The sequence below is a fragment of the Bombina bombina genome, chromosome 8 (genome assembly GCF_027579735.1).
Source record: "Bombina bombina isolate aBomBom1 chromosome 8, aBomBom1.pri, whole genome shotgun sequence".
NCBI lineage: Eukaryota > Metazoa > Chordata > Amphibia > Anura > Bombinatoridae > Bombina > Bombina bombina.
The window spans coordinates 57,654,495-57,667,105 of record NC_069506.1 but is presented as its reverse complement, the minus strand read 5'-3'; the positions used below and the strand labels follow the sequence as shown (position 1 = coordinate 57,667,105).

The window sequence follows — 12,611 nt, the reverse complement described above, 5'->3', positions numbered from 1 at the left end:
AAGTTCAGACTAAGTGCTATTGCATTGTCTTGTTATCTTGCATTTGTTGATTATGACTGGTCCTTTAATATACTTTTTACCTCTATGATTATCTTGTATCTAAGCCTCTGCAAACTGCTCCCTTATTTCAGTTATTTTGACAGACTTGCATTTTAGCCAATAAGTGCTGGCTCCCAGGTAACTCCACGTGCATGAGCACAGTGTTGTCTATATGACACACATGAACTAACACCCTCTTGTGGTGAAAAACTGTCAAAATGCATTCTGAAAATGAGGCAGCCTTCAATGTCTAAGAAATTAGCATATGAACCTCCTAGGTTTAGCTTTCAACTAAGAATACCAAAAGAACAATGCAAAATTGGTAATAAAAGTAAACTGGAAAATTGTTTAAAATGACATGCACTATCTGAATCATGAACGTTTATTTTGGACTAGACTGTCCCTCTAACATGTTTTTATGTGAATGGTTTATTATACTTTAGAAAACCTCCTGAGGTTAACCCCTATCAGCTGGCAAGTTCTGCGGTGACCTTGAGATGAGACTAGTTTTATTCATGTGCTTTGAGGTTGCCACAGTCAATCAACAGGGCTGTGGATGCTTTCTTTATCAGCCAGTAAGCAATCTGTCCCATTGGATGAGTTCTGCACAAACAAGGATTTCTTGCTCCTTTAAAAATCAGTTAGACAGGTCTAAACCTTTATCATACCACAAAGCTTTTATAACATACTTAGACAGTGCTGTTTCACATGCGTTTTCTAAAGTTTAAAACTACCATTAAGGTGCTAGTTCTACTTACTGGTTTAATAACTGATTAATAAGATACCGATTAAAAGTAGATTTTCCAACATTTTTAGGACCACATACAAGGATGACTGGGCAGCCATTATCTTCTTCTGTAAAAGATAAGAAATTTTTTATCGAGTTTTTATCAAAGTGAAAAACCTAACTACACGTACACAAAACACTTCTTTAACATAAGAGACAATTCTGTTTCAACGTACATACCAAGGCAGGCATGAATAATTTCCTTTACCGCTACAAGGCATTTTTCTGATATCTTGATACCACACTCTGGATCACAATTTTCAATTCCAACAGAGTGCAGAACTAGGTTGTCCAACAATGTAGAACTTTTTTCTTTCTGATACAATATCAAAAGATCAAGAAATTAATTTACAGATTTGACAGCATAAATTCTTATTTAAAAAAAAAAATTCTTATATGGATGAATGAAAAGCAAGCCAGTAGAATTTTTTTTTTGTAAAAAATAAATAAAAAATATAATGATTTTGTTAGACCATAGCAGCACTGTGTGTAGTTCCCTAAGTGTGCTAGTTCATAAGTGTAGAGAGAGTTATAACAACGGAGTGTGCTAGTTCATAAGTGTAGAGAGAGTTATAACAACGGAGTGTGCTAGTTCATAAGTGTAGAGAGAGTTATAACAACAGAGTGTGCTAGTTCATAAGTGTAGAGAGAGTTATAACAACAGAGTGTGCTAGTTCATAAGTGTAGAGAGAGTTATAACAACGGAGTGTGCTAGTTCATAAGTGTAGAGAGAGTTATAACAACGGAGTGTGCTAGTTCATAAGTGTAGAGAGAGTTATAACAACGGAGTGTGCTAGTTCATAAGTGTAGAGAGAGTTATAACAACGGAGTGTGCTAGTTCATAAGTGTAGAGAGAGTTATAACAACGGAGTGTGCTAGTTCATAAGTGTAGAGAGAGTTATAACAACAGAGTGTGCTAGTTCATAAGTGTAGAGAGCGTTATAACAACGGAGTGTGCTAGTTCATAAGTGTAGAGAGAGTTATAACAACGGAGTGTGCTAGTTCATAAGTGTAGAGAGAGTTATAACAACGGAGTGTGCTAGTTCATAAGTGTAGAGAGAGTTATAACAACAGAGTGTGCTAGTTCATAAGTGTAGAGAGAGTTATAACAACGGAGTGTGCTAGTTCATAAGTGTAGAGAGAGTTATAACAACGGAGTGTGCTAGTTCATAAGTGTAGAGAGAGTTATAACAACGGAGTGTGCTAGTTCATAAGTGTAGAGAGAGTTATAACAACGGAGTGTGCTAGTTCATAAGTGTAGAGAGAGTTATAACAACAGAGTGTGCTAGTTCATAAGTGTAGAGAGAGTTATAACAACAGAGTGTGCTAGTTCATAAGTGTAGAGAGAGTTATAACAACAGAGTGTGCTAGTTCATAAGTGTAGAGAGAGTTATAACAACGGAGTGTGCTAGTTCATAAGTGTAGAGAGAGTTATAACAACAGAGTTATACAAAGGAGTGGACAACAGAAATAAGTACTTTCAGATTCCAAAAAATAAATGCAAGCATGCTACACTTTCTAATGTCTGCTTTAACCTTTTCCTCCCTTCTCCTTAAAGTCACAGCTCTTCCATTCACAAACAGCACTCAGAACATTCATATTTCTCCTTCCCTTCTACCTTCCCCCCTCTACAACAAACATGAACTTTATTCCTATCTCACATCCCTCAGCCAGCCATGCTTTACTAATCCTAAAATTAAACACTCACATAAGACACATTCTCATCTCCTTTCACTCACCATCTTTCTTCTTCTTGCAGCTGGGGATGTCTCGCCTAACCCAGGTCCACCCCAAATGACACCTCATACACCTTGCACACGTAACCCTCTAAACCTCATTAACTGCACCTCTATTAGTACACCCCAATTCTCATGTGCCCTTTGGAATGCACGCTCGGTATGCAATAAGCTTACAGCTATTCACGACCTATTTATTTCACGTTCACTTAACCTGTTAGCCCTCACTGAAACTTGGCTCTCCTCCTCTAACACAACTGCTGTAGCATCTCTGTCCTATGGCGGCCTGCACTTCAGTCACACTCCCAGGCCTGGAGACAAACAAGGAGGAGGAGTAGGAATTCTCCTGTCTCCACACAGTACCTTTCACTGCATTCCTTCACCCCCCTCTCTTTCATTCTCATCTTTTGAAATTCACGCTATCCGCCTCTTCTCCCCTATAGCTCTTCGTGTTGCAGTTATCTATCGGCCCCCTGGCCCAGCATCACAATTTCTGGACCACTTTAAAACCTGGCTTCCACATTTTCTATCTTCTAATGTCCCTTCTCTCATCTTAGGGGACTTCAACATACCCCTTGATAAGCCTAACACGCCTGCTGCCTCTAAACTTCTATCCCTTACCACCTCTTTAGGCCTGTCCCAGTGGACAACATCTCCAACACACTGTGAAGGCAACTCCATAGACCTGGTCTTCACAAATCTCTGTGCTGTTTCCAACTCCCTTAACTTCCCCTTTCCTCTCTCTGACCACCATCTATTAACTTTCTCTCTCACTCTACCTGCTACATCTTTGCAAGCCCCCAAAAAACTGCTACCTCACAGGAATTTAAATGACTTGGATCTCACAGACTTTTCCACTCAACTGAGTCCTCTGCTCTCTGACATTTCAGCCCTCTCTTGTCCAACCCTCGTGACTCTACAGTATAATTCAGCACTAAAATCAACACTTGACAAAACTGCACCCTCCACTCTTCGACGTACATCAATCACTCGACGGCAACCGTGGCACACTAAACAGACCAGATATCTTCAGCGATGCTCACGGGCCGCTGAACGGCAGTGGAGGAAATCACGCACCTTTGCTGATTTGCAACATTATAAATTCACCCTTAAGTCCTACAACTCTGCACTCAGCCTGGCAAAACAAGTCTATTTCTCCTCCCTCGTGTCATCTCATGCATCCAACCCCAGAAAACTGTTCTCAACCTTTAACTCCCTTCTACGTCCGCCTGCCCCCCCGCCCACTACCAACCTCACTGCTCAAATTATTGCTGATCACTTCAAAAATAAAATTGACACCATTAGAAAAGAGATCTGCACCTCGCACCCCGCAAACCCAGCGATCCTACCCACCCCTTCTATTAACAAAAATCTATGCTATTTCCCTCCTGTAACAGAGGAAGAAGTCTCTGCACTCCTATCCTCGGCTCATCTCACAACCTGCCCACTTGACCATATTCCTTCACGACTTATTCCCCCTCTCTCTGCTTCACTAACCCCTACCCTAACTCATCTCTTTAACCAATCCCTCACTGCTGGCACATTTCCTGACACATTCAAGCATGCGTCAATCATACCAATCCTAAAAAAGCCCTCGCTTGACCCCTCCACGCCTTCTAACTATCAACCGGTCTCCTTACTTCCCTTTGCTTCAAAATTATTGGAACGACTAGTCTATAATCGGCTAACTCAATTTCTCACAACTAACTCCTTACTTGATCCACTACAATCTGGTTTCCGCCCTAAACACTCAACAGAAACCGCTCTTGCTAAAGTAACAAATGACCTGCTATCAGCCAAAGCAAAAGGCCATTACTCATTACTAATTCTTCTTGACCTGTCTGCAGCTTTTGACACAGTTGACCATCCTCTCCTCCTAAAAATACTCCATTCATTCGGCATCCGAGACACAGCCCTCTCCTGGTTTGCATCATATCTTTCAAACCGCTCGTTTTCAGTTTCCTTTAACAACATATCTTGTGATCCTATGCCTCTCTCAGTTGGAGTACCGCAAGGCTCTGTCTTGGGCCCCTTGCTTTTCTCTCTCTATACATCCTGCCTTGGAAAACTTATAGACTCCTTTGGATTCCAGTACCACCTATATGCTGATGATACCCAAATCTATCTTTCCTCTCCTGATATCTCTCCCTCTTTACTCAACCAGATTTCTGACTGCCTCTCTGCAATTTTCTCTTGGATGTCTTCACACTACCTCCAACTCAATCTGTCCAAAACTGAGCTGCTTCTTATTCCCCCCTCTTCGAGACATCCGACACCTGACATTTCTCTGATGGTTGGAGACTCTATTCTCAACACCTCACCCCAGGTCCGCTGCCTTGGGGTCACACTAGACTCAGAACTCACATTCAACCCACATATACAAACGCTTACCAAATCCTGCCGTTCACACCTACGCAACATTTCCAGAATTCGTCCCTTCCTTACTCAAAATACTACAAAAATACTTATTCATTCCCTCATCCTGTCACGCATTGATTATTGCAATCTACTCTTAAATGGCCTTCCAAAACACTGCCTCTCCTCCCTCCAATCTATTATGAATGCTTCTGCTAGACTCATCCACCTAAGTCGACGATCTACATCAGCTGCTCCGCTCTGCCAGTCTCTACACTGGCTCCCCATACACTCCAGAATACAATTTAAAGTATTAGCCCTAACCTACAAAGCACTCAACAGTCTAACTTCCAACTATATTTCCTCTCTCATCGTGAAATACTCCCCATCCCGTCCTCTTCGATCAACCTCTGACCTACGTCTCTACACTCCTGTTATCTCTACATCCCACTCCCGCCTCCAAGACTTTGCACGTGCTGCTCCTGTCCTCTGGAACTCTCTACCCCGCTCCATCAGACTGTCTCCAACCTTGTATAGCTTCAGAAGATCCTTGAAAACCCACCTATTCAGAGAGGCTTACCATCTCTCCTCCATCCCGCAACCGAACCAAGCTAATACGTGTACATGAACTGCCTGACTCTCTGCTGCAAATACAACCGATGTAACAAGCTACCCCAACCTTATGTCTCTGCACCCTAAACCTATAGACTGTGAGCTCTCCGGAGCAGGGCCCTCTTCCTCCTGTGCTAGATTTGTTTAGTCTTGTTATGTTTTGTATTGTATCACAAATCTTTGTCATTGTATACCCCCATCATTGTACCCAGCGCTACGGAATTTGGCGGCGCTATACAAATAAATTATAATAATAATAATAATAATAATAATAATAATAATAATAATAATAATAATGAATATAAAGTGACCAACAGCGTTTCTGTAGTGTAGTGACCTGGAGAGCAGTCCCACCCACTTTCTATGCCGACAGCAATGCACGCTCCCGACAGTGGAACTAATTGGGAACCATCAATGCTTGGATCAATACAGGAGGTCAGAGGGCATGCACTGCAATATCTTTTATGTATTGCCATATGGCTAGAATGTCTATTGGATCAGAGGTGAAAACATTACCTTATAAAAAAACTAAAATTTGTAGTGGGTGGCCAGAGGGAGATATAGTAATATATTGAAAATGGAGCAAAACTATTGCTTTAGCACATATGCAAATAAAATTGATGAATAAAGGTACATATAAATATTAGGTAGATACAGGAAAGGATTTAAGTATATGTTAAATTTACCATCACTTAAAAAAGGGACATGAAACCCAAGTTTTTTTTTCCTTCGGGGTTCAGAGAGCATGTGATTTTCAATTTACTTAAATAAAAAAAATAAAAAAAAATAAAAAAAGTGCTCGATTCAAATAATGAAAGTAAAATGTTTGGGTTTTATGTCCTTTTTAGTGATTTCCACTGTCCTGTTAGGAGTACAGAATTAAAAAGATCTAGAATAATTGTTATTAAAAAAATGGGAACATTAGCTAGTTTAAAATATATACAGTACATGGAATGTTCTATAAAATAAAATTTAAAATTGATAAATGAGTCCCATTTTTTGTTATAGCTGAATATACACTTTACAATATGAAAAAAAAGAATTAGAAAGATCATAAACTTCTAAAAACACAGACCACAGTTACTAAATTTCTACAAGAAATTTGTTGAAGACCTTACCGCTTTGCTGGAAAACACCGTAGAAAAATCTGGGTGACTCAAAATATAGCTAGTCATTGTATCTTCCAAACGCTCAAGTAATAATATGGAGCTTGAAGATTTAAAGCTTTGCATAAGTGTTCGTCTTGCATCTATAAGGGAATAAAATGTTTTAATAAATATATATATAAATATATATATATATATATATATATATATATATATATATATATATATATATATATATATATATATATATATATATATATATATATACACACACATATATACATACATGTACATATGTGTAGATACATACGTGTGTGTACATACGTGTACATACATAGTAATTTTTTTTAAAAGGACACTTAAATCAAAATTAAACTTTCCAACAGAGCATGCAGTTTTGAGATACTTAAAAAAAATAATGTGCACAGTTTTTTTATATGCACACTTTCAGAGGCAACTACTACACTGAGCATGTGAAAGAGTTCACAATGTATACTTATATGCACCTGTGATTGGCTAATGGCTGTCACATGACAGAGTAATTTTTTTTGCACTCTGCATCTTGCAGTTCTACTGACCCTTTAAATGACTTAGTAGAAACATACTGGTAGCATGCAAGAACTTTCTGAGTACATTACCACATTGCTTTACTGCAAGAAAATGCTCTCCTATGTTAGAGCATTTCATTATTGCTTCCATATAACTGTGTGTTCCACCCCCACCCACAAAAAAAAAAAAAAGGTTAAACACATAGTTAAAGTCTGCTCCAGAGCAGCAATTAAGTACTGGGAGCTAACTGAAAACATCTGGTGAAGTTTGGATTGCAATCCTGTGTTCTTTCACTATACGCTGATGACCCGTTACTGTATTTTAAAAATACTAAAAGAAGCATACCTAAAGCACTAAAAATTTTAGAACAGTTTAGTCTAATTTCCGGTTACAAAGTGAATGCTCTCAAATCAGAGATATTATGGATTCACAAACACCAGGAGAGCTTTACGCAGCATAACTTCAGAGAAGTAGAAAGTTTTAGATATCTAGGGATACAATTGCATAAAGACCCTAAGCTATGGTATAAACTCAACTATACTGTATTTTTTTCTAATATTACTTCTAAATTTCATCGCTGGAGTCTCTTTCCACTCTCAGCAACCGCTAAGATTATGCTTATTAAATCTATACTTTTTCCCCAATTACTATATATTATGAATAATCTGCCGTTATTTATTCTGGACAAGGACATTAAGTTATTCAATCGAGCCTGTGCGAATCTTATCTGGAATAAAGGTAGACATATGCTCTCTATTAGAAAGCTCTGCCAAGCTAAGGAGTTCGGAGGTCTAGCGCTTCCGGATATTAAGTTATACAATATAGCCATTCTCGCACGGTTTGGAGTAGATTGGTTACTTTCTTCTGATTATCTGACAAACAGTAAATCAGAGGAAAATCTTATAAAGCCCTTCTCCATTATAGCGGCTTTACATTGTCCTTATAAGCGACTTCCTGGAGAAATTAAAACATTGACTGGTATATATAATGTTGTTAAGGCCTGGCAGCAATTTTGTCTTCGACTTAAGATTAATTTTCATTTATCCACCTTTCTCCCAATTAGAGGTAACCCGGAATTCCAGCCGGGACTTCAAAATGCAATATTCAGTGGGTGGGCCAGCAAGGGTTTAACCCTGATAGCACAGCTACTAGATGATGGCCTTGGGGTGCGCACCTTCGAGAGTATAGCTACGCAGTATAATCTTTCGAACAAATCCTTTTATGCCTATCTCCAGATACGGCACTTTATACAGGAAAAGTTACAATTGGGGCCCTGGCATGGGAAATATGATAGAGTTGGCGACTATATTAACCTATACAGGCAGGGGAATCATTAAATCTCACTACTTTATAAAATCTTGCTTGCAAAACAGGGCCAGTTAATTTTGGATCTATGTCTAGTATACTGGACCAAATACTTTGATGGGATGGATGTTGAAACAATTAGTAGAAGTATTAAGTGGGTGAACAATGCTCTCCTCCCCTCCTCCTGAAAGAATCACACTTAAAACTTCTTAATAATGCGTATATTTCACCAAAAAGACTTATACGCTGGTCTTCAGAAACGCAAGGCCAGTGCTATAAATGCCATTTCCCTGCAGCAGATTTACTCCACTGTTTTTGGTTTTGTCCGAAAATAAATCAACTATGGTGTAAGGTAAATCACTGGTTAAATAAAAATACAAAGGAGATTCTAGTGCTTGACCCAAAGTCCATAGTATTCTTAGTATCGGATGTAGCATCTCATAATTTAGCGAATACTATTATTCTTATAGTTCGGAACTTAATTCTGAAGAACTGGAAAAATAATAAACCTCCTCTTTTTAGTATATTTTTAAATGCGGTTAAAACACAGATTATGTTCGAGCAATACAATATATGTAGTACATGTGATAAACAAATACAAAGTTTCTTTAACAAATGGCTGAAAATCATAAAGTCATATCCTCTCTCCACACAATATATACTCACTAAATCATTCCATAAGTCTATATATTTCGAAGGTTTAATTTTACGTGATATTTTTCCAGTAGCATGGTATTAATAGGGGGAAGGAGTGGAGGAGACATTTTTATTTTCCCCTTCTTTTGTGTTCCCCCCCTTTTTTTTTTTTTTTTTTTTTCTTCTTTCTTTCTCTGGACTCTGATAGAGAAATGATGTTAGTAATATGTTTTTTCTTTCTTTTTCTTTTTTTTTTTTCTCTTTTTTTCCTTTCTTCTTTTTGACCTCAAAGTAAGAGGCTTATAACTATGATTAGTATTAGGGGTCAGTCCAGTATTGAAAAAGTTAAAATAAGAGAGATTGGGTATCAATCAAGTGAGAAAAGATCCGAGGTCTGAGCGGGTCAAGCATAGGCCGTAATTAACTGTACTAGTATGGAATTCACTGATTGACAACTTAATATCTGTTGTGAAGATATTCTGTATCATTATATTTAATTTTGAATTATATGTATGTATCTGTTAATATGTTGTAAACCTGAACTCTCTGTAATAAAAATATATTTAAAAGAAAACATCTGGTGAACCAATGACAAGAGGCATATGCTTGAAGCCACCAACCCAACCACCAGTTAGCTCTCAGCAGTACACTGCGGCCCTGAGCCTAACTAGGTATGTTAAAAAGTATATTAAAAAAAATAGTTTCCATTGAAATCTAAATTAGTCATACCCATGCCATTAAAAGCACCACTTTAAAACTTCTTACACAAAAATATATCTTACCAAGAGGGAGGTGTCCTCGTAAAAGTGCTCTGGCTTCCATACGAATCTCTTTCCTTGTTTTTGACGTTCTCTTATTCATCAGCCCTTCAATTGTCAAAGGTGACTGTGTATTAGGGGAAAACAACTCACATGTTGTTTGGTCCTGGTAAATGGTGAAGCCAAACACTTGGACACTGCCATATAAACACGTTAGGCTGCATTTCCCTGTGAAAGTTAGTTTCTGAAAATAAAGAATAAAAGAAAAAAAAAACATTAATCCAATTGAATAAGTCAAATGTCATAAAGGGACAGCAAACACACGTTGAACACTGCATCCTCATAATATTCAAGAAGCATTTTTAAATGAATAATGTGGCTTTGTTTTGCCATATAAGTTTAATGGTTTGGGGGGGTTGCACTGATTTCCCTGTGTCCGTGTACATAATGCTCCTTGCTAACCAATCACAATCATGTCCATATGGATGTGGTATGACCACACACTGTGGTTCACACATATGCAGTAGAAGATAGGGGAGAAGCCCTCACCTTACCTTAAAGAGGTTTAGCACAGATTGATTCTGCTTAATTTTAAACACTTTCTTCTTCTATAAAAAAAAAAAAAAAAAAAAAAAAAAAAGGGAGTATATACATCTTCTACTCTGCCATCCATGACTAAATATTATATATTTTGTATCTACACATTTTTTTGCTTATATTTATAACAGATTAACATTCTTACAGGGTCACAGTACGTAGCTGATACAATGCAGCCTATTACCTTTAAAGTGAAGGTAATGTTAACCATTCTGGATCTATGCTACGCTTATATTAAGTCTCAGTTAAACATTGTCGCTAAGTTTAAAAAAAAAAAAAATGTATTGTTATTTTATACAAGTTTAAAAATCTGTACCGTTTCGTTGCCAACTCCTCCTATCCAATACTTCCTGCTTTTTCAATGTGTGACGTATAGAATGGTCCCACCCGCTCTATACATAGCTATGAAGCGCGCTTCTGTGAATAGATGTATATGCGCATGCGCCAGTCTCCGCTTAAACTTCAGTCTCTTCACTTAACTGTATCGATCGTGCTGGCTGTAACAGAACATGCGCGGCTTATGAATGCACATATACACAGAAAAAGAATCAGTATTTTTGCCTGCATGCGCCAATTATATTGCGCATGCGCACATTATACAATGGGCGTATTTGTAAAGGTGGTTGAACACCCCGGGTGGGGCAGCATTGATTGGAAATTGTATAAATCGTCATCAATGACGAAAAATTAGAATAATGCGGACTAACGAACAGCGTTAATACATATATCATTTATAAGGTATTATAACTGCTAAATAAGCGTTGATTGACGAATCCATGAATGAAACAGGATTATTTTATGCAATTGTTCAATTGCCGAAACGCAGTTAGCTTGACGTTACCTTCACTTTAAGTTATTGTACAAGCACATATTGCTGATTTTTGTCCTAAGATAATATCTGCATATAAACTACCTAGTATCCTCACTGCTATTAAAGGGATATGAAACCCAAACATTTTATTTTGTGAATCCGACTTTTTTATTAAATTTGCTTTGATCCTCTGATATTCTGTGTTGAAAAGATACCTAGGAGGCTTCTGGAACACTACATGCAAAACTGCTGCTATATAGTGCTCCAGAAATGGGCCAGCGCCTAAGAATATGGCCCTGCTGTTCAACAAAAGATACCAAAAGAACAAAGAAAAAATTATGAGTAAATTAGAAAGTTGTTTAAATTTGCCTGCTCTGTATCTGAATTTTGAAAAAACAATTTTTGGTTTACATATCCCTTTAAAGCAATGATTTAGCTTGTGATGAGAAGCTAAACTAATAATCCACCTTTATATAGGGCCATGAAGACAGAGGGTAAACACAATTTTATTAGTTTTAAATTAGTCATTTAACATCTAATTCTGCGCCTTGTTATGGGGTTGGCAAGTGAGAAATGTATTAAATAAAGCTTGAGGTTATTATAATAAAGTATTAGACAAAAAAAACAGACTATTTATTTAACCCCTTTCTAGTTCTACAGTCTGACCCATAGAACCCAGCAAACAGGTGACACACAGAGAATGGACAAAGCCAGTGTGACCGGCACAGACCTGCCCGGCATTCAGCACAACTACACAGACCCCGTCCTCTACTAGCACCGCTTCAAACCCCGGGTTCTGCTGGATCTCTCCCTCCTCTGCTGCGCTGGAGCTCGGTTTGAGGCCCTCGCCTGTTTTGGCGGCCAGCTTGCAGAGCTGCACATTCCCATAACGATCCCTTTTTCCCGGGCGGATCTTGTAAGAAACCCCGGGACGAGCAGACAAGGGTCGGTTTTTCATACCGAAAACGTTTAAAATATAATTATTTGGGGGTTTGAGAAGCACGGTGCAATATCAGCGTAAAGGGACGACAGTCACATAACCCTGGCCCAACTAGCTACAAGCTTTACAAGCGTTTTAGGAGATGTAAGACCCAGGGTTATTTCCTTGTTGGACACTTTTTGCGATACTCTAACAAACCACACCTCCCTATAACACGTGACTAACTTTATCTATCATAACTAAAAGAGTAGAATACCTGGGTACGTGTTGTATTGCCAGGACCATTATTTATATATTTTATATATATATTTTTATTAAGGGACATGAAACCCAACATTTTTCTTTTATGAGTGATTCATTTTGCTTCAATTTCAAATGTG

At 38.1% G+C, this 12,611-nt stretch overlaps 1 protein-coding gene across 1 annotated transcript in view; it reads right to left on the bottom strand.

The window, feature by feature from the left end:
- Nucleotides 1–12,385, bottom strand: part of NOL9 (nucleolar protein 9) — a 29,528-nt gene extending 17,143 nt beyond the window's left edge. The window contains exons 1-5 of the mRNA XM_053690387.1: nt 12,022–12,385; nt 9,908–10,127; nt 6,648–6,778; nt 1,007–1,142; nt 798–894 (exon numbers count right to left, since the gene is read on the bottom strand). Of these exons, the coding sequence (XP_053546362.1) occupies nt 798–894; nt 1,007–1,142; nt 6,648–6,778; nt 9,908–10,127; nt 12,022–12,249 (812 nt within the window). The 5' untranslated portion in view covers nt 12,250–12,385. The remainder of the gene's footprint in view (nt 1–797; nt 895–1,006; nt 1,143–6,647; nt 6,779–9,907; nt 10,128–12,021) is intronic.
- Nucleotides 12,386–12,611: the final 226 nt, after the last annotated feature.